This window comes from Onychomys torridus, chromosome X (genome assembly GCF_903995425.1).
Source record: "Onychomys torridus chromosome X, mOncTor1.1, whole genome shotgun sequence".
Lineage (NCBI taxonomy): Eukaryota > Metazoa > Chordata > Mammalia > Rodentia > Cricetidae > Onychomys > Onychomys torridus.
The window spans coordinates 93,288,538-93,315,460 of NC_050466.1; the positions used below are offsets into that span (position 1 = coordinate 93,288,538).

Consider the following 26,923-nt stretch of genomic DNA (forward strand, 5'->3'; position numbering starts at 1 on the left):
GTGTTGAGTGTGCCATGCAGAGAAAAGGGTTTCTTCTGAGCCTACTCACCTCGATTGTCATCCTCGTTGTCTTCCCAGGGTTCTTCATTTGCCAGCAGTGGGTTCTGTGACTCATTTATTGACCTCATAGGGAAGGAGTGTCCATCACCAGGGCTGGTGGGAAGGAAAGGTATCGAGTTTACAGCTGACACAAACTTTCTTTTACTCCAATTCAATCACACACAGAAGGAGGGAGGGGTGAGAGAGAGCGAGAGAGCGACAATATGGAAATAAGTTCTCCTCTTTCACCATGTGGATCCTGGGGATTTAATTCAGGTTGTTAGGTTTGGTGCTAAGCACATTTCTATCTACTGAACCATCTCACCAGCTCAGGCAAGGTCTTATTTTGTGGCCTAGGCTGATCCAGAACTTGTACTTTCCTGTCTCAGTATCCTCGGGGCTGGGATATGGGTGTGTGTCATCATGTCTGTCTACTATAAACTTTTGAGACAGTAATAATCTTCTTAGAAGTGAATTATAATCATGGCTTTGGAGTTGTGTTGTTTTACGGATTCTACCACTGAGCTATACACCACAAGACTTGGGGATTCTTAGTTCTTTTGTCTACAGCCATGATCAAATAAGCTCTTATCATCATCCAAATATTATCATCTACTTGCTGAATTACTCTCCATTTCCATGTCTTGTTTGCCTGTATCAACGCTGACTATTTTTGTTTGTAAGCATTCTTTAACTTGCTTTCCACAATGCCCAATATAGTAATATGCATATACAGTTTCATAAATATCATTTAACTATCATAGCTCCACTTATATCCCATTATCAAACTGTTCTGAGTCTAAATTTTCAAGTGACATGAGAAGACTCACAATCACTAAATACAGTGGGAAGAGCTGCTGTGAAGGGTGATGCTCCTACACCCTGTTACTTATTTGACTTGTAACATAGAATAGGAAGGAGAAATGGCAAGGTATCTCTGCAGTGTAGATTTTAGGGACAATTATCTACATGTGAGGCTACTTTGTGGATCTCTATGGTAATCTAGAACATTCCCCTAATTAATTTCTGGCCACTCACAGATAGGAGACTATGGCGTGAATCATGGTGGCCCTAACAAGATACTATTACAGTTTCAACAATTGAGTCTATATAGCTAAATGCATTCTGACTTTAATTTTGAATGACTTTTATGTTATTTATTTGATACTATATATACTTTTTCTCCTGTTTTTGAATGCTGCCAATAAAAAGTTTATAGATTTTATTAATAGTGCCCTTCAGAAAATGGTAGAATACTAATTATGTAAGTGAATGGGCTTTGATTTTTGGTTTTGTTTTATACTAGAGTGATGTGGTTATGGAGTTTGAATATCTATGTGTCTCAGTGTGTGATCAGAGTATATATAGCTAATTCCTGCTAACAGTTATTAATCAATGTTACCATTGACAAATTTTGTCTTGGCATTTATAGCTAGAAGAGTTGACTATACCCCACCTTTAACAAACAACCCTATAAAACATTAACTAGCATAGAGGAAGTATTGATACAGCAAGGGAGGGAAGGAGAAAATTTAACCTTCATTATTACCTGACTCCAGCAAAGTTTTTTTTTCCAACAAGAGAATATTAATATATTGCTGTGAACATAAAGGATATAAAAAGGTTGAGACATTCTCCGCTCTAGAGCTCCTGTGGTTTGTGGTGGTTTCATTGAGGTCACAAAGTCACTCAGAGGATAGAAGTCTAGCTCTATACATTTTTTTTGAGACAGGGTTTCTCTGTGTAGCCCTGGCTGTCCTGGAACTCCCTCTGTAGACAAAGGCTGATGTCAAATTCATGATTTTCTTTCCTTAAGCTTCCAAATGTTGAAGTTACAAGTATGAATTACCATGCCCAGACTGTGAAGAACATTTTGTGTATAGTTTATTCTCTATTTTTAGGGTACATCCCAAGAAATATAACCACTAGGATAATGGATATGTTTATTCTGTGTGTGTGTGTGTGTGTGTGTGTGTGTGTGTGTGTGTGTGTGTGTGTGTTGTGTGTAGCTTTGGAGCCTTTCCTGGAACTCACAGAGATCCACCTGCCTCTGCCTCCCAAGTGCTGGGATTAAAGGCATGCATTACCACCACCCAGCTGATATATTTATTATTATGTTTTTAATATGTATTATCAAATTTACTAAAAATTGGTGCCAGTTTTCCTTTCTACAAACAAATCATGAAAGTATTTATTTGTTCATTTGTTCATTTGTCTTTATACAAACAGAAGTGAGAAACTTGGGGAATATTGTACTACTAGACTGATACCAAATCTGCATTTACAGATGGCTATGGTGACACATGCCTTTAATGTAATAGTGAAGGAGACGAATCAGGAGGATTGCAATAAGTTCATGGCCAGTTTGGTCTACATAGTGAGTCCAGACCAACCAGGGATACATAGTGAGACCTTGTCTTGACCTGCCTCTATTGAATGGACCAGGCTCTGCTGACTCTCCATGGGAGACCTTACCTTCTTGTAGGAGGGAATGAGGGGTGGGTTGGGGAGGAAGGCTGGAGGGGTGGGAGGAGGGAAGAGGGGGATCTGTGATTGGTGTGTAAAATGGATAAAATATTTCTTAATTAAAAGGAAAAAATAAATTGAGTCTAATTTGGTATTGAGAATGCTCAGCCTTCATCAGAGAAGCTTCTTCTGAGATGGGACGTAGTTAATGCAAAAACCCATAACTGGTAAAGAGGGTGAGAATAAGTGATGGCAGCATACTGCGCCCTAAATTAGACAGCTCTATTACCCCTCCAAAGCTTAGGGAACATCATGGAAGAAATGGTAGGAAGGAGGTCAGAGCTAGAGGGTAGAGAAAGCTATCTTCTGAACATGACACGGCCATTACACCCATGAACTCACTGAAAGTATGGCTATCTATACAAGACTTGTGCAATATTAAACCCATTACCACTTCATCATAGATAGGGGATGAACTTAGAAGGTCCTATCCCTCTCTGTGGGACTATCGGTAATTAACAGTTGTTGGGGGAAGGAGTATTGTTTTCTTCAGTGGTGGAGCCACTGAAAAATTGTCCTTGCTCCCATTTAAGTGAGTGAGAACCACGAAAAGATGGGAAAGTAGAACACTTGTTGAGAAGAAGGGTTCCAACAGGAGAGAGGAGGGCATGAGCGAGGGGGGTGGAGTGTGAAAGTTATTAAAATTCATCATAAATGTGTGAAACTCTCAAATAAAATCATTCAAAAATAAATTTGCTGCTTTAATGCACGGCTCAGCATTAGCTGCTTTCAGTGGTAATAATTACCTACCTGGACCCAATAGGTATTAACCAGAACTTCTTATTATCACCAAACACCTGCTTGATATTCTTGATGAAGCCAAGGTTAAACCCATTTTTCTCTGGTCCACTTGTAAATACTGGAGTGCAAAAGGCTTCTAAGACAGTCCAGAAGAGTTGTAAAAGAGGAAGAGAAAGAAAGGAATACATTTCATCACTATAGTGATTTTACATCTCTCCAAAAGCATGGCCTGCATTTATGATATCTTTTTGCTGTTTTAGCATAGATACACATTCTTAATTATCACTAAATTACCTAGTAAAACTCAGTTTAATTATTTAATAAAAAGTAAAATTGTTATTGAAAATGAGGAATTTGTACTCTTATTTTTTAAGGCAGGGTAAATACACAATGACAAAAATAATACAGCATTCACAAGGGGCATGTCTTTGGACTGCTGAATTTAAGGAGTGCAGGACTAGATTTAAATGTACTTTATTTGAATCAAAGTGGCAACAACAGCCAAATGGTCTCCATCTGTAGATCTGAGACCAAAGTAATGACACATAAGAGATGGTAATGACATTGATTTGGTTTTGAAACATTTCAGCAATGAAGATGTTCACAATGAAACCTCCAATGTAAAAAACCTAGTTTTACTCCAGATGAAATGTCAACGGGTGAACTGTAATCACCTCAAAGACTATGAGGAATTGGGCCACATTAGTGCATATTATTTTTAGACACACATTTATCCCATTAAGCAAACACTTTCACTGTTGGGCTCTGGCTGCATCTCACCATTTCCCATTTGTCCTTTGTTTTCAGACCCTGTTATCATGAAGCTTTTAGTACTTTTCTACTTTTGTAGCTATCTCAACCAAATGTGCTAATTTACTACTCTAAGTACTAAGTGCTACACATATATTTGATTTAGAAAAATGGGTGCAAAGACTTCCCTAGCAAATGAATTCTTAAAGTGCAGTGGCTTTTACACTAAATTCCTCTCGAATCTAATCCATCCTAGTTGAGCGTTTAACACTTGAACACTTTCTTCTTATTCCTTGTGTACTGACTTATAGACCATGTAAACAGTCACCATAGATGAAGTAATTATTGAGATATATATATATATATATCCCTTCGTTCTGTATATAATAATAAGCTTAAGAGTACTAATTGACAGCAAAAAAGAACAATTAATTTAGTGTCCTAATTTTCTGCAGATTTAATATGCATATCTCATTTGTATGGTCCTTTTATATCCTCATTTGATTCTTGTTATTGTTTGTTTTTTGGTTTTTCGAGACAGGGTTTCTCTGTGTAGCTTTGCACCTTTCCTGGAACTTGCTTTGTAGACCAGACTGGCCTCGAACTCACAGAGATCCGCCTGCCTCTGCCTCCCGAGTGCTGGGATTAAAGGCATGAGCCACCACCGCCTGGCCCATTTGATTCTTTATAAAGATAAATTTCCATTTTAAAATTTATATATTTTGTGTGTGTTTATGTGCGCACACCTATGTATGCATGTCATGGTGTGAGTGTGGAAGTCAGAGGACAACTCATGGGAATCAATTCTCTTTTTCTACCATGTGGGTTTTGGAGCTTGAACTCAGGTTTATCAGGCTCCTGGCAAGCACCCTTACATGCTGAGAAATCTTGATGGCCTGGATTTTTGCATTCATTTTTGTTATTCATTTGGACTATTTCTAAGGACTCTGTTTTGGGATGTGCGTCATCAATTATATTGTCATTATTTAGTGTTTCTTCTTCCTTCTGAAATTCATTTATTCATGTGAATACTTTTTAGAAGTCAGACATGTGAGTTTGGGGATGTATTGCCCAATGTGCGCTATAAGAACTATGGTCATTTTGGGTGCTCTATGGCATTTGATTCAGGAATGCTCTGTGTAGTCCCTAAGCTTTGTTCACTATTTTCCAGTTTAGGAAAATGTATTTCCATCTGTCTCAGTTTGGAGGCAAATGGGTGTCACTAAAACTAAAATACTTTACTATTAGTTTTTCTCCTTAGGGCACAGCCAGTAGGGCACAGTAACATACACTAATATGCATTTTCCAGTCTTAACATTCAGTCTTACCTAAGGTAGTTTTGTTTCTGCTGACAAGCCAACAGTGGTAACCAAAGAGAATCACAAGGCTCACCAAAAACATGCAGGCCACAAAGAGGAGAAAGAGGACATGGAACTTAGAGCGAACACTGGGCAGTTCCCCCTGGAAAAGAAACAAGAAACAAAACAAAACATTAAACTGGGAATGGCGGGCTACTTTTGCTATAGAAATTAGTAGTTTTTCACATGAAAAATCCAGCTCCAATTTTAAAAACAGATTTTGTAAGCTTAAATTTTATTACATACATTTACTCTGTGTGTGTGTGTGTGTGTGTGTGTGTGTGTGTGTGTGTGTGTATGTGTGTGTATGCACATGCCAAAATGTGCAGGTATGGAGGTCAGAAGATAACTTGTGAAGTCAGTCCTCTCCCTCTGCTATGCAGACTCAAGGTATTGAACTCAACTTGGCAGACTTGTTGGCAAGTGCTTTGGTCTGGCAAGCCACTTGCAGGTCCTGATTATTACTTCTTTATTTTTACAAAATTGTTGATCATCATATCTTATTATAGGTATGTTCTTAGCTTACAAAGTTTAAAATGTAATAATTAGAATAGAATAATATGAAATGGATATGCATGCTCAGGTTATAATTGGTGTGAAGCCCATATTCCATTTAGCTTGAGAATTACGAATCACTGTCTAGGGAATCATAAGGTTAATTCTGTTCATCCTATTGTCTGAGGGTGGCTATAATAGAATTCTTTTATTTTTTTAATAAAACCTCATACGAGAAAGAGCTATTTTTAAATATTTGCTGTAGTGTGTGTGTGTGTGTGTGTGTGTGTGTGTGTGTGTGTGTGTGTTGCCCTCATGTATGTCTGTGTACTACATGTTTGTCTGGAGCCCACAGAGGCCAGAAGAGGGCATACGATCCCGTGGAACTGGGGTTGTAGATGGCTGTGAACTGCCATGTGGGAGCTGAGAACTGAATCTGGGTCCCTTGCAAGGGCAGTCAGTGCTCTTAATTACTGAGTCATTTCTCCAGCTCTTTATACTAGTATTCTTTATACATCATGTTTCTCTGGCCATATGTGTGTTGAAAATGGAAGACTGGTGAATATAAGAAATGTCTTACCTGAAGTCATGACCTGAATTAAAAGCTGTTGAAAATTTTATGTTTTTTTAACAGCTGATGTAGAATGTGCTGTTATACTACATCCTGTGGAGTAGCTGTTGGGACAGTAAAGATCAAGCAGGATTTTACAGGTAATTGTAAAAGTAGGAAGTTAAAGATTGTTATAGTTAACTTGGACATATTTTCCATGTGGCACCAGCTTATATTTGATATGCAATTCTATAGAAGAAGGAATATTCTAAAGTTCTATAGCATGCATAACATGACATTTTGTCTTCAGAAAAGAACCTTGGAAAGCATTTTGAATTTTAGAATGAACATCTGGAGGAATGATTATGGCTTATTTCCTCCTTTCCCTTAATGACCATTGTTTTGGCATGACGAATTGGCTTGAAATATTTCCAGATGCCCTCCAGTGATAAAGTTAAAGCGATTCGTAAGTGAAGTGAAACTCAACTTCCACACGATCCTATTCTACTGCAGCTACAGAAGGTCAGTGCTAGGCAACACTTGCTAAGTTCAAACACTATAGATTTCCTTTTTTCCTTATAGGCTATTTTTATTCATTTCTACATAAGGAAATGCTAGACCTCTTCCAGGCCGGATATGTTTGCAGTGTAAAGATAAGGGGAAGCAAGCGCATCAGATGCTCTCAGCCGGGGGGGGGGGGGGGGGGGGGGGGGGGGGGGGGGGGGGGTGAGGTTTGCACAGGGCAGAACACTACAGGAAACAGCTGCCTTAAGGACTTCAACTTTTAGGAGCCTTTATCTGAATCTCTCCATCTTGAAATATTCCCTCCATGAAATATTTACCTAAGCACCAAATTGGATTGGTTTGGTTCATGGTTGTTTTGATTCATAGTTATTTTTTCCTTCTATTTTTGTTTTTGTTTTTGCTGTTCTTAGGTAAGATATCAAATAGTACTATGTAGTGCTTCTCACCTTCACTGAGACTTTGATTTCATGATCTCTACTTTCTGAGCATGTGTTTAAAGTTCTTAGAATTTACATTGCTTTTATTTTTTTGACATTAAAATGGGCAATAGGAAATGGCTGAGCAAGTGAGGTTGTTAGGAAAGTCTGCTCACATCTTATGTAGCTGTGCCCCCAGCCTTTCCTCATCCCTCTTTCAGAACTCATCTGTCTGCTTTAGAATATCTGCTGTGTTGTTCTTTGATAGGGTTCACAATATCAACTTCTCTTGTGCAAGCAGCCCTATGTTCAAAAATGCGTTTCCAGGAGATAACCAAGCTAAACCCCTCAGAGCAATGATCAACAGAGACAGTTCAGATGAACATTTGTAAAATAATAATTACTATGTTTCTAAAATAGGAATTTGTCACCTTTGTAAAGAGGTCCATAGCCTAGCACGGTAGGTGTGCATTGTTAATTTTGCAAAAGGCAAAGATTAATCTCTCCATTGAGAGCAGAATTTGTTTAATACTGAAAGGCAAGAAATGATGCGATGGTCTTCTGAATCCTTTATTCTAAAAGAGTTCAAGCCTATCTATAGCAGAACCATCATAAGCACAGTACATGTAAGATCACAGAGGCTTAGGGGCAGAATTATGTTCAAGTTCTCCCTTCGAAATTTACAAGCCAGGTGATCTTGACATGTCACTTAACTGCTGTAAACCTTACTTTTGTCATCTTTGAATGTGACAAATAGTTTTTGCTTTGGCTACTTCACAGGGTTGCAGTGAGGATCAGATGAAATCATAGATCTAAAAATACTTCAAGAAACATAAGGTATCATACAATAGATGTTGCTGTTCCTGGGAGCACAACTTGTTTCTTTGATATGGCTTTAAAAATATATGGCAGTATTTACTTTTTATTTTAAAAAGAGGATCAATTTAAACTCAGAAAGCCATCAATCCCTAAGCCATACTAATGCGGTCCTAAGGCCAGAGAGACTGCAAAGAACCATTTCCCCAACTGTCAATGCCCTTTTCAGTATAAGGACAAGCTGTGACAGGCCTCATGCCCTCTCAAATGACAGGCATAAGCTAGGTTAGTGAGGAGGAGAAACAATGGAGGGATAGGAAAAGAACAAGGCCATGCTCGTCGTGGATTTGCTTGTGCTTCCGGCACATTTCTTGTGATGAATTTATATTCAGTTCTCATCTTTTAACAGTGAAGTAAAGCATACAGCAGTGGGCTTCAGTTTTGGTATTTGATTATGGGCTGGCTAGGGAAGCTAAGGCAAAATGTGTGAAATACAATGTTGTTTACTTTGTGATAAAGGTAAAGAGTCACAATTAAATGGTAGCCCACTGTGTTAAGGATCAAGAAAGGTATGTAAGAAAGATCAAGGCTCACACTTCCCTGCTGATTGGATGCAGCAGATTTTCTTCATATTTATAGAAGTAGCTCAGCATGCAGATGGAATGCCAAATAGGTCATGGAAACCTGAGGAATAGGGAATAGATCTTGTGCTGTGGAAAGGGGCCAAAGAAGAGATATCAAGAAGTGTAGCTTGGTGAAATATTTCCTATTTGAAGAAAATGCATGAGAACACCTCATCATTCTGCTTGTAGTTTGTTTGAATTAGGGATTTTGATATCCATTATGTAGCTCCTGATTCTTACAGCTATTAAATATCTGAACTGATTAATCAAGTTGAATAGAAAGTATCATTTTATATACTACTAGGAATAAAGCACTGATTCATAATTTAAATATTTTTAGCTACTTAGCCTCTCAGTGCCTTGTCTTTTTCTTTTCTCTAGTTCCTTCTAATTTGTATTCTGACCATGTGATTTTGTTCTTTCCCTGCTGGTTTACTGCTCCAGCTTAGATGGGATATCCCTGTTATATAAGGCTCTTGCAAATTTTCTAAAGTAATAACCAGTAGCTCTGCTCACATTTGTGTTTTCCTATTCACATCAGCTTAGACAACTCTCACTGTGGATACCTTCATAACTGTACAATAGTAGAGGAAAGGGATTTCTTTGAGAGTCTAACTGGCTGAAGTTGACAAAGGACATATTTCTTGATATTTTACCTATATACATATTCAAATGGAAAATCTACCTTTATCTTTTAAAACAGATGGGATATGACTGATATCTCCAAGTAGGAGAAAGATGAAAGTAAGTTGCTTTTTGTTTTTGAGATTTTGTGATAATTATTAGAATCAATATCTATTTCGTTGGATCTTAGCCAGTATTAGCCCTGCTTCTCTCAATTCCCAACCCACCGTTTGTCAGACATTTTCAAAAGAGAGGGTGGGTGTGCTGGCAGATGCCTTTAGTCAGTCCCAACACTCAAGACAGAGACAGGCCAGACTGGTCTACAGAGAGAGTTCCAGAACAGCCAGGGCTATACAGAGAAACCCTGTCTCAGAAAACTTTAAAAGCCACCCCCCATAAAGTGCAAAAGAGACTCCTTGTTTCATTTTGTGCTTTTGTGCAAGTCAGATTCTGTTTCTTCCCAACAAAAACTTTGCAGCTCCCATTTAAATGTGAAATTACTAAGTATTTCCTAATTCGTTAACTCTCTCTCTTTCCTCTCTCTTGCTTTAAGAAACTATTGATTTGTAATTAGTTTCAACACTATTTTTCAAATATATAGCTGGTAAGAAAGGTTTTTTAAAACTCAACCACAGACATAGATTTTAAAGAGTGGGTCAGCAGAGAGGTTACTCTCCCTGAGCATTAGCAAGATAGTCACAGATGACACAAAACTTTTTTAAACTGGAATCTTTGCTCAACAGTTTCTTAAACTTCAGAATATTCAACATGGAAAACTAGTTTTTACTGCCTTGCCTTCCGATAACTTCATTAGTAGGTATTTCAAAATGCAAATGGATATAGTGTAAGGAATGCTTCATTAGAGCGACTATGCATTTACTTTGGGGGGAACCAATCAGAATTTTTAAAAACTTACTCTCCAGTATTTGATGAAATAGCTGAAGACTGTTGTCGCAATGTACAGGCAATAGAGAACGGAATAAGCTAAGAATTGAAGGAAAAATTTGTAGTTGGAAAATCCAATGCAGTTATTAACCCTAAAAAAGAAGAGAAAACTAATTTGAAATCAGGACCTATTGACTGAGAACACACTTAAGTGGACTAACGAAAGGAGGCACATGATTCCTGCTGCTTCATTACATGTCGTGTAGACACCCAACAGACACAGAGGTTCCTTAATAGAAACAGACTGTAAAAACAAGTTCACACCTCACTTGTTTCTCTTTTTATTTACCAGCACAGAGTCACCTGAACGACCTAATAGCTTTAGAATGGCTCCTGAAACACCCAAGCAAACCTAGATTTTCATTGCTAAAAACATGTTAGTAGCTGCACTTTGGTGCGCTCTCTTTATAATTGGGTGATTCCACATTGGTTTTTTTAGGTCAGACACCCAACTTTTATAGAAGAATCGCTGAACTTAACTATCTCTAACATTTCAAAATCAAGTCAGCTATAAACAGAAACAAATTGCATGATGTTGAAGAAGAGAAATACTTGTGCTGTATTTCATTACTGTGCTCAATTGCTAAAGTTAACTGACAGGAGACTATTAGCTTTGTGACCTCAGGGAACTCACTACCATACCTTTACTGATATTTTCATCCTTGTTTTAAAATGTTATCCCCCCCCCTCCCGGGGTGTGTGTGTCTAAGTACAAAGTACATTGAATTATGGCAGCAAAAAATGGACATGTTGCAACTCTGCTTAGGAAAGTAGGTATATTAAACAACTCTGACCCTTTTAGAGGATAGAAATTAATCAAAAGGACATACCATGGGCAGTGATGGTCCATTTTTAAAACACACCTGCAAAGAGGACAAAATACAGTGTGATAAGTGTGGCTACGGAAATGAAGAAACACTTCAAAATTGAATTCAATGTGTTAGCAGTATTTTTACATGGTTCCAGCAAAACTATCTACAGACTTCCACTATGGTTACTCCAAAATTACTGCCTCCTAAATTACTCCTGGGATGATCACGTCACAGCAACGTTCTGGGATTATGCTTGCAGCAAGTGACAACTCTAGAAATACAATCCTGGAAGAGATAGGGGACTCCAGAGGATCGAGAATAATACAAGGGAAATGCATGCCCGTGTTTGAATCAAAGGTAAGAGAAATATGGGTGGAATAGGCACTTAACACAAAAATGGGTTTTTACAAACCTGGAACAATTTGAGAGACAAAATAAAATACAATGTTGGTTAATAACACAAAATAGAAAATAAGTATCTCTTCCTCTGCATTGATTCAAACAATGAATAAACAAGTAAGTGTGGCAGAAGGGACACATCTCCTAACACAGATGTATTCCAAATAATTTATGCATATATTTCCCTTCAGGGAGAGGAATTATAACTTCCTATTACTTCAGTGTGGAGTTATGTACAGTGACTTCCATCCAAAGAGTATAATTCAGAAATGAGAAGAGGACAGAATAATTTTACATTGGAAACACCTGACAAACATCAGTTGAGAGAGATGTTCAATATTAACACTGTAGTTAAAAGTCAGGTTTATATGTATCCTTGATACCATGTAATGAGAATAGTACTTCAGCTCCATGGTCTGCTCCACATTCCTCTATTATAATGATCATGAGGAAAGAGTGAACAAATGTTAACTAAAGAAGAATGTGTAAATCATCTGATCCTTAATCCTCCAAACTGTAAAGGTTATCAAAGCCAAGTAAAGTCTGAGAAATTGTCATGGATTAGAGGACCTATAGAGACATGACCACTTAATGGAATGTGCTATACTGGATGGAATCTTGGAACAGAAAAAGAGTATTAGGGGGAAAGTGAGGATATCTAAAAAGTATATTCTACTTAAAAGTTATATATAAATCATCCAACATATATATATATATATATATATATATATATATATAATGTATATATACATATATATATATATAATGACATCTAGACAAAGATATTTATATAGCATTGGTTTAAATAGCAAAAGCTGTAAATTACATGAAGGTTCACTAATAGAATATTTCACATTCTATAATTAAGCTATATTACAATAGAATACAAAGAAAAACAAATGTCCTGTTATTGGTTTAATAATTTTACAAATACATCATACTAATGGAACATATTTATAATAGGGGAAAGTGGGTGTTGGACATATGAGAACGCTCTTCACAATAAATCTATAAATCTGAAATCATTTAAACAAAATGTTTCTTTTGAAAATGCAGTATTAGTTTTCTATTTTTAGACTGGAATGATTATCACCCCTGTGAAAGTGTTTGGCATGTGTTCATTATGCCTGAAAAGAAATGCTCTTATCTAGGCATGGTTACATGTGAGGATCAGTCATTTTGTTGTCTAGGCAACCATCAGTGGCCAGCATCAGCCCAGAGAAAGTATAGTTGTCACTTACATAGCACAGACAGAACAGTGATGGCAGCGGTCTGGCTTGATTAGATGGCACCGGTCACAGAACCGTACAGCTATAGGAAACAGAAGGTAGTTAGTGAGAGTGCAGGGTCAATATAAGACCCTACCGTTTACTAGTTTGTGGATATACGTTGTTACAGACTACAGAATGTCTTATGTATCTCAAGCTACCAAGCAAAAGGGAAAAAGATAGCAAATTGTGGCAGGCAATTTGTGTGTGTGTGTTGGACCAGTCTTAAGAGCACCTTTAAGGAGGAGGAAAGTTTCATAGTTGGATAACTGACCACAAGGTTTTGTATTATAAACTAACTACTATCAACTGTTTCAGTGATCTGCAAATTCATTTAGTCTGTTTATTTCAACTTTCCTCTCTCAAAATAAGAATCTCCTATTTCCAGAGGTTAGATTGTATAAGATAGATACAATTCCTACATGATAAAGAATGTGGTTCTCAGGATAATTTGGAGGACAGAAGAGACATTTTAGCTAGAACAATTTGTTGAATTTCTCATTTTACAGATAAAGAAATAGAAACCCGTGCCACATCAAGTGCCATGATCAAGCCCATGACACAGCAAATGAATGGCAGGGCTCTAACCTAGACAGTTGTTTTTCTGACTTCTTAGTTTTAGGTTCTATTCATACATATATATGTGAATCCTCTTCCTCCTTCCTTTCTTTCTTTCCCAATTAAAGGCATTTATTATTCTTCTCAGTTTTCTCTACATTTACTGATACAGTGCTGCTATGTATAATTGTATAATAGTATTGTTACTGTCTAAAACCTAAAAGTACAGATAATTTGAGAAATATAATAATTCTATCTAAAGTGTGCATTAGGCACATATAAGTGATGTAACATAATAGGCTGCAAATTCAGCAGAATCCTGTGTTCATTTCTGCTAATGAGTGTTTGTGTGTACGTGTGAATGGGGGAAGGGAAGGAGAGGAAGAAAAACAGCGTATCATTTCTCAGTATATGCCTGCAATAGTTCTATAATTGATCATTCGCCCTTCATTGTTGCTTCCATACAGTACTTAATATACAGAGTTGCTAGATGATTTATTAAAAAGTAAATCAAATCATATTATTATCTACTTGACACTCAGTGAAGTTCCAAGATGTCAAGAATAAAATCCAAATTCTGTATCATAGCTTGAGGCCTCTGCCTAACTTTTCAAACATCCTTTGTACCACTGTCTATTCTCTATGCTCTAGTGACATAGGCTACTTCTATGCCCTTGTAAAATTGCCTATCTCGTGGCCTTTACAGTTCTTTATGTCTTTAGTGATTATCTCTGTGCTCTTTGAATGGCTTGATAGCTAGTTTTGTCCACTTAATTGGTGTGCTGGTTAGTTTCTGTCAGCTGCATACAAACTGGAATCAACTGGGAAGAGGGAACCTGAGCTGAGAAATGACTTCCATTAGATTGGCCTGTGGGCATGTCTGTGGAGTATTTTCTTGACTGATGATAGATGTGTGAGGGCCCAGCTATTGTAGATGGTGCCATCCTTGGGCACTAGTCCTGGGTTATAAAGAAAGCATGCTGAGCAAGCCATGGAGAGCAATCCAGTAAGTAGCATTCCTCCAAGGTCTCTGCTTGGGTTCCTGCCTTGAGTCAAGTTGCTTCTGTACAGTGTTTTATCTTAGCGACAGAGAAGACAACTGGGTATCTATGTTTGTGTTCCTATGTTGAGTCACTGCCTTGACTCCCTAAGTGATGGAATGTTACCTAAAAGTGTAAGATGAAATAAACCCTTTCCTCTCTGAGTAGCTTTTGGTCAATGTTTTATCACAGCAACAGAGAAATGAACCAAGAAATTGGGTGCCCACATATTTGAATAAGATTTATATCTGTGTGTCTATGAGGGTATTTCCAGAGGAAAGTGGCCTTTGAATTGGTAGAGTCAGAAAAGCAGATCATCACCGGGCGTTGAGTTCCAGGAAAGGAGCAAACTGCACAGAGAAACCCTGTCTCGAAAAACCAAAAAAAAATAAAAATAAAAATAAAAAAATTTTAAAAAAGCAGATCATCTGCAGTGTAGGTTGGCTTCATTGTTTTGTTTTTCGAGACAGGGTTTCTCTGTAGCTTTGGAGTCTGTCTTGGACTAGCTCTGTAGACCAGGCTGGCCTCCAACTCACAAATATCCACCTGCCTCTGCCTCCTGAGTGCTGGGATTATGAGGACTTTAATAGGAAAAGGGGGGGCAGAGAAAGGGAGATTCTGCTCTCTTCCTGACTGCATTAGCTGGGACATTATTTTCCTGCTTCTCTTTGACTAGATCTTAAGCAATTTGGATTCCTTTTTCCTCAGGTCTTCAGACATGAACTGAAAATTACATCATCAGCCCTCTAGTTCTCAAGGTTTTGGATTTAGCCTAGGATGTACACTCTTGGTTTTCCTCATGCTTAGGCCTTTTACCTCAAACTGGAGTTATACTATCACCTTTTCTGGGACTGCAGCTTTCATATGTGGATAGTAGGAGTTTTCAGCTTTTGTAGTTGCCTGAATTAAATTCTATCTATCTATCTATCATGTATATATCTATCATCTATCTATCTATCTATCTATCTATCTATCTATCTATCTATCTATCTATCTATCATCTAGTCATCTTTCTATCTTATCTAATCTACTGGTTATCTTTCTTCAGAGTACCATAAGTAATATAGCTTTTGGTACTGAGACTGATTCTAGAGGGGAAAAAATTGAAATGATTTTTTGAATTTGTCTCCAGTTTGACTTTCTGCAAGTGGGCTGCTTGTGTTATTCAAACTAAATTTTTAAAATATGATTTAATTAAATTAAACTAATTATTACATTTCAGTATTAAAAAGGGTTCTGGTAATCCATGACATGCTCTGGCAGTGAGGATGTGTAAAGTATCTCCAATAAATGCTATCAGTCACCAAAAGAAGCAAGGAGATAGGTGATTGTATATATATTTTTGAACATTTTAAGAAAACTGACAAATATGAGGTTGGCTTGTTGCTCCTAACAGCACTGGGAAAGTAATGAAAGAAAGGGATGAGATATGGGTTTCAAATTTCCTGTGCACGTACTATATAAATGACCTGAAAGTGTCTATGCTTCTCCTGAAGGAGATGCTTATCTCATAGCCACAGAACAGGGATTAGTGAAAATCAAATACAGAATTTCATCTTGAGACCACTTAAATTACAATGCAAGTTGAACTCCTGGTCTTGTAGGATGTTAACTGCTAAACTGGGGGCACTGAGTGTGAAACAGTAGGATTCTGTGAGAAGACCTGTTGAAGCCAGGGATATCAAGCTCCTAAATTCTGTTGACTCTTCTTTGCCAGAGGAAGATGCTTCCCTATTACCAGGGGGAAGCAGCCTCTTCATTATCAATGACGTTAGCTTTTCCATCCCTGAATGAAGGGATGCACCAGGAAACTGTGACTACCATACAATACAATGCTGATTCTCTCAAGGACTCACTCTTCTTTGACTCTAGATCTACAATTAGACCAAAGCATCAGCATGCACATAAAGGTGAGGTGCACAGTGTGACCCATGAGGATGTACAATACATCTGAAAAGAACTACTTGAGTTTTGTGATATAAACACATAAATCCAGAGGAAATGTATGGGAACAGATATTAAAGATATAGGGCCATGTTGGAAGGAATATAAAGTTAGATATGGGTGAAATTTAATGAAGTATAAATAGAGATTCTGCACTAAGGTTGAAGATTAGGAAGGTTAAGTACTACACATTCTTGTCTCCATGTGGAAATTAAAAATGTTCATCGATGAAGAATGTAGAACAGTAGTCACTAGAAGTGAGGCAGAGTTGTGGGAGCAGGATAGAAGGGGTGCATAGATACTTTTCTATTGCTTCAATAGAACACTATGATCAATTGAAGAGTTCTTTTGGGCTTATGGTTCCAAAAGGTTAGAGTCCATGATGGTGGAGCAAAAGGCATGTGTTTTCAACCACTAGACTGAAGCAGAGACAACAAACTTCAGGGACATACTTCCTCCAGCAAGGACACATCTCTTCAGCCTTCCCAGACAGCACCACCGACTGGGGATCAAATATTCAAATTCTCAAGACTACAAGGGATATCTTATTCAAACCATCACAAAAAGGTTATGTGATGGATAATGGGCATCAAAACACAGTCACAGCAGGAGGAATAATTTCTAATGCTCCATAGCATAAGAGGGTTGCAGTGATTTGTTGTGTATTTTATAAAGAATGTGAAGAAAGGAACTGAAAGTTTCTCAATGTACAAAAAAATGATAAATGCTTAAGAAGATGAAAATTCTAATTATTCTGATTTACTATTACACACTGTATATTTGTTTCAAATACCATATTGTGCCCCATAAATATGAACAATTAGTCTCTCTCGATAATAAAAAAATAAGACATTAGAAATTAAACAAAATATATCTCTGAGTATAATTTACCACATATGCATTAGTTCAAATTCTCTGTTTTTAAATCATATTTTCTATACTACTACTTAAAATTATATACTTTTCTATATGGTTTTGATAAGAATTTCCACACCCAACCAATGTCTCTACCCACCCAGAGTCTAGCCACCTGAGTTCATCAGATCCATCCCTTCACATACTCCCCAACCTCCAAATGGAGCCTGGGTCCCACACCCAATGCCCTGGCCTATTCTAGTCAATGTGGCTTGAGCCACCCCCAACCTCTAGGCTCTTGCCAGGACTTGTGTCATCTATCACCAACCTATAGACCCCTCATGTGCCCATCTAGCCTTTCCTCCCAGCCAGGCCCTGCAAAACTTGCACAGGGTCTAGGGTCTAGCCAGGTGAGTTTGCCTAAGCATCCCCATATCCCCAGATCTATCCTGGGCCCCACATCCAGTGTCTAGGCCTATTTGGGACAGCCCTGATTTCACCGCCCACAAACCATAAGCCCCAAGAACTATATCCAACCTCTCTTCCCAGCCAAGTGCTGCAATCTTCTGCCAGAGACTAGCCAGGGGAGTCTACTTGATCATTCCCTCCAAATCCCCTTCTCACACCCATGGAATGGATGAGGGAGAAGAATATCGTCAATGGCATAGAAGGATCTTCAATAAGGTCATAGAATAAAACCCCCAAACTAAGGAAAAACATACCCATACAGATACAAGAAGTACACAGAACACCAAATTGACAAGACCAGAAAAACTATCCCCACGGCATATCATAGTTAAAATACTAAGCATACAGAACAAAGAAAGAATATGGAAAGCTGCAAGAGAAAAGACACAAGACACATGTCAGGGAAGCCCATGAGAACAATAGCTGATTTCTCCATGGAAACTCTGAAAGCTAGAAGTGCTTGGAGCAATGCATTCCAAGTTCTAAAGGACCTTGACTGTCAACCTAGACTAATGTACCCAGAAAAATTATCTGTCATAGTTGAAGGAAAAAAGAAAAACTTCACATGATACAAAGAGCCACAAAATTTTTATAACCAGCAGACTAACCCTAAATAAAATACAGGAAGCAGTTCTTCAGCTGAAGAATAAACATAGCCAAGAGACTATAGAAAGAAAACAAACAAAGCTGTAATTATGGAAACATGAAGTACCACTTAGAACACAAATAACAACAAAGAAACAAAAACACAATGGTTGCAATCAACACACATCTTTCAATAAAAACTTTAAATATCAATGGCCTCAATTCTCCAATCAAAAGACATATGCTGGCTGAATGGATCAAGAAACAAAATCTATCTTTCTGTTGTTTTAAAGAAACTCATCGTAGCTTTAAAGATAGGCACCAATGGAAAAGGAAAGGATGAACAAAAGTACTTCAATGAAATGGGACCAGGAAGCAAGCAAGCATTGCATCCTGATAGCTGACGAAATAGACTTTCAACTAAAACTCATCAGAAGTTAGAAAAAAGGGCATCTCAGTTTAATCAAAGGAACAATTAAACAAGAAGATATTACTACCTTAAGTATGTCCCCAACAAATTCTGGTACATCTAATTTCATAAAAAGCATACTACTGAAATTAAAGACACAGAATTAGTCATATATTAAATGCACTTAACAGATATCTACCCAAACACCAGAGGATATACATTCTATTCAGCAGCCCATGGAAACCTCTCTAAAACAGATCACATCACAAAGCACAAAACATATCTTAACTAATTCATAAAGACTGAATAAACTTCATGTATCTTATCTAACCATAATACAAGAAAACTTCAAATTGACAGCAAACAAACCTCTAGTAAATACACAAACTCACAGAGATTAAACAACTCAGTACTGAAAGAGTGGGCCAATGGAGAAAGAAAAAAAAATTCCTTGGACTAAATGAAAATGAAAACACAACATAAAAACCTCTGAGACACTTAAAAAGTAACCTTAAAAGGAAAATTTGTAGCTCTAAGTGACTATATTAAAAAATCTTTATAAAAATAAAAGGAAACCCCAATTTAAAAAATTCAGAAAGAACACAAAGAAATGACTTGCTGATACAACTCACACATTTGGAAAAACAAGAACAAACCAAACCCAAACCTAGTCTATGTAGAGATAATAAAATTTAGAGCAGAAATTAATAAAATAAAAGCAAAAATTACAAAAAGAATCAATGAATCTAAGAGCTGGTTCTTTGAGAACATAGACAAGATTGACAGACCCTTGGTCCAACTAATCAAAAGGAAGAAAGATATGACCCAAATTAGAAACAAACAGGGAAAAAGTATAATATACACAAATAAATTCAGAATATTATAAAGGAATACTTAAAAAAACCTGTATTCCATTAAGTTAGGAAATTTTAAATAAAAGGATGAATTTCTTGATTCATCTAAATTACCAAAATTAAATCAAGAAGAGATCAACAACCTAAACAGATCTATAATAAACAAGGAGATTGAAACAGTAATAGCAAGCCTTCTGACTTAAAAAAACATCCAGACCTAGAAGGATTCACAGTAGAATTCTACCAGATTTTCAAAGATCCATAGCCAGTATTTTTAAAAATATTTTTAAAAGATAAACAGAAAGAAGCTCCTTTTAGGAAGCTGTAGCTAGAAGTTTTCCTGGTCTTGCCTGGCACCAACGTCCCACAGCCATTTGTAAAATTCCTGTGTCCCCCTCTTACAGCCCTGTGGCAGGGGGAAGGGCTTGGGCTTACATCTACTGAATGTATCTCCCCATGGGAGGCCTTGCCTTCTTGTGGGCAGGAGTGGGGGTAGGTTTGGAGGAGGAGGCTAGGTGGGATGGGAGGAGGGAAGAGGGGGACCTTTGATTGGTGTGTAAAATGAATGAAAAAATTTTCTTAATAAAATAAAATGAAATTCCTGTGTCCCACCTGGTCCTGCAACCGCTCAGACCCAAGTAAACACACAGAGACTTACATCAATTACAAACTGCATGGCCATGACCTATGGCTCAATTTTCTTGCTAGCTAGCTCTTATATCTTAAATTAATCCATTTCTATTCATCTATAAGTTGCCACGTGGCTGTGGCTTACCAGTCTTCTGGCATGTTGTTTCTTTGGTGGCAGCTGGCATCTGCTTTGCCTCTCCTTTTCTCTTCCTGTCTATCTGTTTGGATTTTCCACCTGCCTCTAAGCTGCCTTGCCATAGGCCAAATGGCTTTATTTATTAACCCACAAGAGCAACATATTTTCACAGTATACAGAAAGACATTCCCCCATTAGGAAGCCAGTATTTATATATTATAAAAACTAAGGGGTTGGGGGTTTAGCTCAGTGGTAGAGTGCTTGCTCCAAAAAACAAACAAACAAACAAAACAAACAAACAAACAACAACAAAAAATACTAAGTAGCTGGGCGGTGGTGGTACACGCCTTTAATCCCAGCACTCGGGAGGCAGAGGCACGTGGATCTCTGTGAGTTCGAGGCCAACCTGGCTTACCAAGTGAGTTCCAGGAAAGGCTCAAAGCTACTTAGAGAAACCCTGTCTCGAAAAACAAAAACAAAACAAAACCTAAGTAAAGGCACAACAAAAAAACTACAGGCCAAATTCCCTGATGAATGCAGATTCAAAAATCATAAATAAAATATTTGCAAACAGAACACAGACATACATCAGAGAGATTACCCACCCTGACCAAGTTGATTTTATCCTCCAGATGAAGGTATGGTATAATATACACAAGTCAATAAATGTGATAAACCACATAAGTGGACTTAAAAATAAAAATCACATTATCATTTCATTAGATGAAGAAAAGGTCTTTGACAAATTCTAACATTTCTTCATGATAAAAGTCCCAGAGAGGGTAGGACTAGAGGGAATATACAAGAGCATAATAAAAGCTATATGAGAAAGTCACAGCCAACATAATTCTAATAAGGAAGGAGGTCAATACAGAAGGAGAGAGAGGCAGGAGGGTAAAATGATATTAAGGTTGTCTGAAAAAGTCATAAAGAATTATATTATTATCTATTTACCTAACATTACATATAATACATAGAAATATATATGTAAACGTGTATATATATGTATAGGGTTTAAATGAAAAATCTTCCACCTGGGCATATAATGCACCCATAGAGCCATAGATTACCTACTAAAAACTTCATTGCTAAGCATAAGAAGCCCTCTTTTGAGTTGTTGGTCAGAGTTGTCCAAGAGACTCCCCAAACATACAGGCTATTGATCTTGCCCTTAGTTGCCTCCCAGGGGTTTAAGGTAAGTCCCTATTGCTGAAGAAGCCATATACTTCGGATATAGGACTCGGAAGATTCAAGCTGGTTCTGACCTGAAAGTCTCTTCCTCCTGCCTGAAGACCAGCTTTCATGGTATCAGAAGGTACCATGCAAGTTTCCAAGGGAGGGAAGTAATCAAGAGTCCTAGTCTGCTATGACATCTACGAACTACAATAATGACCAGCATGCCATAAAAATCCTAAGGGTGCAGTAGTGGCATGCATACCTTGGCAGTAACCAGTAGCTCCCTAATTAAACTTAAGACCTGCTCAACAAGAGGGAAATCATGGTACTGGGAACCTACCCACCAACTCAGGGCTGGTGACATCATGGATCATGAAGGAGAACCTACAAACTTCCACTTTACTAAACCAGCATAGTCCTGAGCTACATCCTAAATATTTATTCTTATACCCATAGATTTGCATAGTTCTCAACCCTCATCAACAAAACATCTCTGTGTAGCAGACAGAGAGCATTACAGAAAAGCACAACTGATCAAAATGCAGAGCAGTGGAGTCCAGTCCCAATGGATACATCTCTAATACAATTCCTGCTCCTAAAGCTCAGGGGACTTCACAGAAGAGGTGGCAGAAAGACTGTAATGCAGAGGAAAAGGAAGTCTGCTGTGAGACTGTGTGTCTCTTAGAAATGTCAGAGCAGCTATGTCCATGAAATCTCATCAACGGGACTGCCTAAACAAAACCCGAACAAGGACAGCATGCTAACATGGAAGGAGGAAATTTCATGGAGCCTCAACCCTAGGCAAAGAACTATAGGCAACTAAGGAGTGCTGCGAATAGGAGAAACAATCTCCCCCAGGAAAGGAAACACCAATTGGCTATTCGATGCCAAGTAGTCAGCCCTGAAGTCATACACACACAAGTACCATTACATGGAATGAGCTTTTTGTATTTACATATTTAGGGACACACACACACACACACACACACACACACACACACACACACACACATAAACAATTAAAGAAAAGTCACGAATTTGAGAGAAAGCGAGGGGTTGCATGAGAATGGTTAGAGGGAGGAATGGAAAAAGGGGAAATGATGTAATTTAATAAAAAAAGAATTTCTACTCCATAAAAGATCTGGCCTATCTAATTCTGTATTCCTATTACTTGTACCAGTGTCTCACACATATTATTCACTTAAAAATGGAAGTTTTTGATTAGCTACTTTCCTTGTCTATGTGATAAAATACCTGGATAAAACAACTTGAGGAAAGATAGATTTAGGATAGATTATGGCTTAAAAGGATATAGTCCATCAAAGAAGGGAAGACATGGCTGTGATGGTGGGTGGGCCAGGGGACAGAGAAAGAGGAATTCCACAGTGGCTTTCTCTTTTTATTCAGTCTGGGACACCAGCTCATAGGATTGTGTTATTCACATTCAGAACAGGTCTGTAAGAGCCCCCTGAGTCACGCCAAAGGTGCACCTCATTAATATTAATGTGCCTTTCCCTGCCCCCTCCTTTTTTTTCAAGTTAGTCTCACTATGTACTCCTGGCTGGCTTGGAACTTGTTCTGTAGACCATGCTAGCCTCAAATTCAGAGAGATTCACCTGCCTCTGCCTTCCAAGTGCTAGGATTAAAGATGTGTACCACCACACTCTACTCTATGCTTTTCTTAACTCAATTAAGTTGACAATCAAAATTAATCATCACTATTTCCAAAAACCCACTGAAATAGGGTTAGGAGTACAATGAACCACAAGTATCAATACCCAGATTCAACAAGTTCAATAATGTGCCATTTTTCTTCATTATGTTTCTTCCACTGGCTCTCTTACTTCATCATTTAAAGCAAATATTGAAAGAACCACAGACATTTTAGTATGTATGAATACTTTGAAAAATAATAAGTACTATAACATTGCCTCTCTCACAAAATTAACACTAAGTCTTTAATGTTATCTAATTAAAATTTCCTTGTCTGTCATATTGCTGCATAAACAAGTGGTGAAGAAATGAATCTGTGTCTGAAAGCAGCCTTTCCAAAGCATGATGCAGCAGCAGAACCTCGGTGTTCAAACTTTCAAAGGTGGAGAACCATCTCTGCAACGACTGTTCCATTTATCCAAATGAAATGCCAGAGTAAAACTCCACAAAGGGTATGTAACCACAGAAATGGTGATACATCTTCATTCATTATTACTATGACATTTACAGCAAACTAATTCATACTGGCTAAAGTACTGGAAACAACACAAATGTGTATCAACCACTAAGGAGATAAACAAGCTGTTATATTCATATGATGTAATACTACTAAGCAATACAAAGAATGAAATACACAACAATATGAATGAATATCACAAATATTATGCTGACTAAAAGGGTACACAATTGATTCCACTTATACAAAATTCTAGAGCAGGCAAAACTATCAGAATAATCATTGTATATATATATAGGAAGGGGTATGGCAGAACCTTCTTGAAGTGATGGTAATTTTTTTAGCAGCTTTGATTATAACTGTGTGTATATATATATATATATATATATATATATATATATATATATATATATATTTTCAGAGCTGAGGACCGAACCCAGGGCTTTGCGCTTGCTAGGCAAGCACTCTACCACTGAGCTAAATCCCCAACCCCAACTGTGTATATTTTTCAAAACATGTTGAACTGTACACTTAAGATTTTTGCATGTTTCATATACAAATTTTACTCACAAAAGAATACATATTTAGGTGGCTATGTATTGATGTTTTTATTTGAGTCAGAAATTTGTTTTAAATGAATCAGAAAAAAATAAGATGATCCAATGAAAAACAGACAGAGGGTTGGATATAAGGACAGGAATATGATAAAGCAGTATAATAAAAATGTTAGTGGTAGAACCCACCAAGCTATGACAGTTACTTACAATTCTCCCAACTTTGATAGGTGGTAGAATTTTTTCCTAATGAAATGTGAGTTTGAGAAGACGGGAGGAAAAGGACGTTAGCCTGACCACACAGATGACTCATTGCTCCCTACATTCCTGCTAGCTTACTCTCCGATAGAGATGATGAACTCACCTCCACTCCCAGTTCTTGTGTACACTGGTAGCTTCTTGGCCATATCCACAAGCATCTGCTTCTGGACCTCAGGTCTCTCTTCATTTTCATAGCGCTCCTTGTCTGTATAGGACAAGTGGAACTGGAAGCACAATAGGCAAGGCTTTACCTTCTCAGGTCCCCAGAAAGGATTCAAAGAAACCATAACTATCTAAATGAAAATATTTATTATCTGCCCCTGAACTCCAAATACCAATTTATCTTATACATTGCTTTGGCTAAGTATCTTATGAAATAGGTGGTGTTCTTTTTTAAATAATGAAAAAAACATAATGCTTAGACAGATTAAGTATCTTGTTCACAGTTGTACTCAATCAACTCATAAACAGCAAAGCTGGTCCCAAATGCATTTCATGTTATTCCAAGACTTATACCATTTCCACTCTATTATACCACGCATCATGGTATACACAGTTGTGTAATACATTGCTGCTAGGATCTCATCGATGAGTAGTCAGGTTTATTGAGTGCCAATTGCTTTTTCATAGGTTCGTAATGCTGATGACACTTTCAGAAAAGCTGGATGAAATGGCTTGTGATATTGCCTGCATAATTATAATTTTGCAAATTGGTAGAAATTCGAATATCCTCACTAGTTGATACATAATTTTTGCCAATTTAATGCTCCATTTTGCTAATCTTGCCTAAGATAGCCCAATTATTTTTTTTCAAAGGATATAGATTTGAAAAGTTTTCTTTAGTCTACACAAAAGGGCAGACAGAGGTGAAAAAGGAAAGGACCTATGGTGGGAATTTCTGGTTTAAACCTTATCATGGACATAAAACAGAAAATCACTTAGGAAAATTAAGACATTTTCTTGATCCCTGTAAAATAAAGAAAATAGGACTTAGTTCAGAAGATTGATGCAGAGTTGCTGGGTAATAACAAGTAACTCAAAGTATCATTTCGAACTCTAACTAATCTTTTAAGTCTACTTGATATTGCTAGTCACTTGAATTTTAACTTACCATGTTGTTCCTTATTGTGCTTTCACTCAGTACTTTCACAGGTACTAGTGATCATGAACATCTTTTCATGACTTCATTGGGCTGTTTGGGGTATTCTCTTGTAATACCTATTTGAGAATTTTGTTCACTAAAATAATTAGATTTTCAGTCAGTTTCCTTTGAGGATGAGGTCTCTGGTAGGTTGGCCATGCTCCAGTGAAGGCCACACATCCAAGAGTGTGTGAGTAACACAAACTATACTTGATAGGTTTAAAGAAAAAGGAGGACATGAGTGAATGGGTGGTTAGGTCAGGGACGATGGATCTGAGAGGAATGTGGGAGATGGTAAATAGGATAAAAATTGGATGAAATTCTCCAACAACTTACAAAAATGAGAAAAAAATTAGGTTATTATCTCTTTATGATGGATTGTGGCAAACTTTTATATATTATAGATTCTACTCTTTTGTATTTTTTCTAATGATATGTACCTTTCTTTCAGTCATTTTGAGAGAAAGAAGATCTTGGTAGGAGTGTGGATTTATACATGCAGTTTGGAAAACTTATGTACTATCTAAAGTTAAATGCATGTCTGCACTATGACCTAGCAATTTCACTCCTAGTTACATAGCCAAGACAAATAAATGTGTGTGGGTGAAACATGTACTTGTATATGCCAAAAGTCATATACAAGCATGCTCAGACTAGGTGTGCGCACACACACACACACACACACACACACACACACACAGTAAATAAATGTTTTAAAAAAGCAAATTAAAAACAGAATTATACCTATGGTGCATTTTATATTGTCATGTCATTCTAATCAGAGTGAAAATTAAATGTCCTCCTGAGGATATGTGGAAAGGCATAGGGGACATCTGAGGCCGTCACAATAAATATGGTACATTTACAAGCATTTAATTCTTAGCCCTGAGTTTTGCTATGTACTAAGTAGGTACAACCTACCAAGAATGTCTTAAACATGTAAATTGTTTACAATCAATCTGGTTGTTTTGTTTTTACAAGTACAATTATACTAACATGAAAGTATAAAATTTTTAGATTTTCATTTAAATTTTGATAATTCAAAGTAGTGCCTTGTGGCAGTGCTTTAATTTTTGAGGTATCCTTGTGACTGGCTTTCTCATGGGACCCTGTGCTACTTGAAGGGCATAAGAAGAGTTGTTTCTATTTAGATGTGACAAACACATTGTGGTCACTCAACAAATACTTTAGAACATGACATCTGGCACAGATAGTATATTTCTGGCACTAATTAAGCCTTATTAAGGATTATGAA

The 26,923-nt window shown here is 37.3% G+C and overlaps 1 protein-coding gene across 1 annotated transcript in view; it reads right to left on the minus strand.

Annotated features, from left to right (window-relative positions):
* Zdhhc15 (zinc finger DHHC-type palmitoyltransferase 15) overlaps positions 1–26,923 on the minus strand; it is a 92,331-nt gene that overhangs the window by 23,352 nt on the left and 42,056 nt on the right. The window contains exons 4-10 of the mRNA XM_036175518.1: positions 24,631–24,751; positions 12,861–12,930; positions 11,239–11,271; positions 10,380–10,500; positions 5,385–5,517; positions 3,316–3,442; positions 50–153 (exon numbers count right to left, since the gene is read on the minus strand). Coding sequence (XP_036031411.1) covers positions 50–153; positions 3,316–3,442; positions 5,385–5,517; positions 10,380–10,500; positions 11,239–11,271; positions 12,861–12,930; positions 24,631–24,751 — 709 coding nt within the window. The remainder of the gene's footprint in view (positions 1–49; positions 154–3,315; positions 3,443–5,384; positions 5,518–10,379; positions 10,501–11,238; positions 11,272–12,860; positions 12,931–24,630; positions 24,752–26,923) is intronic.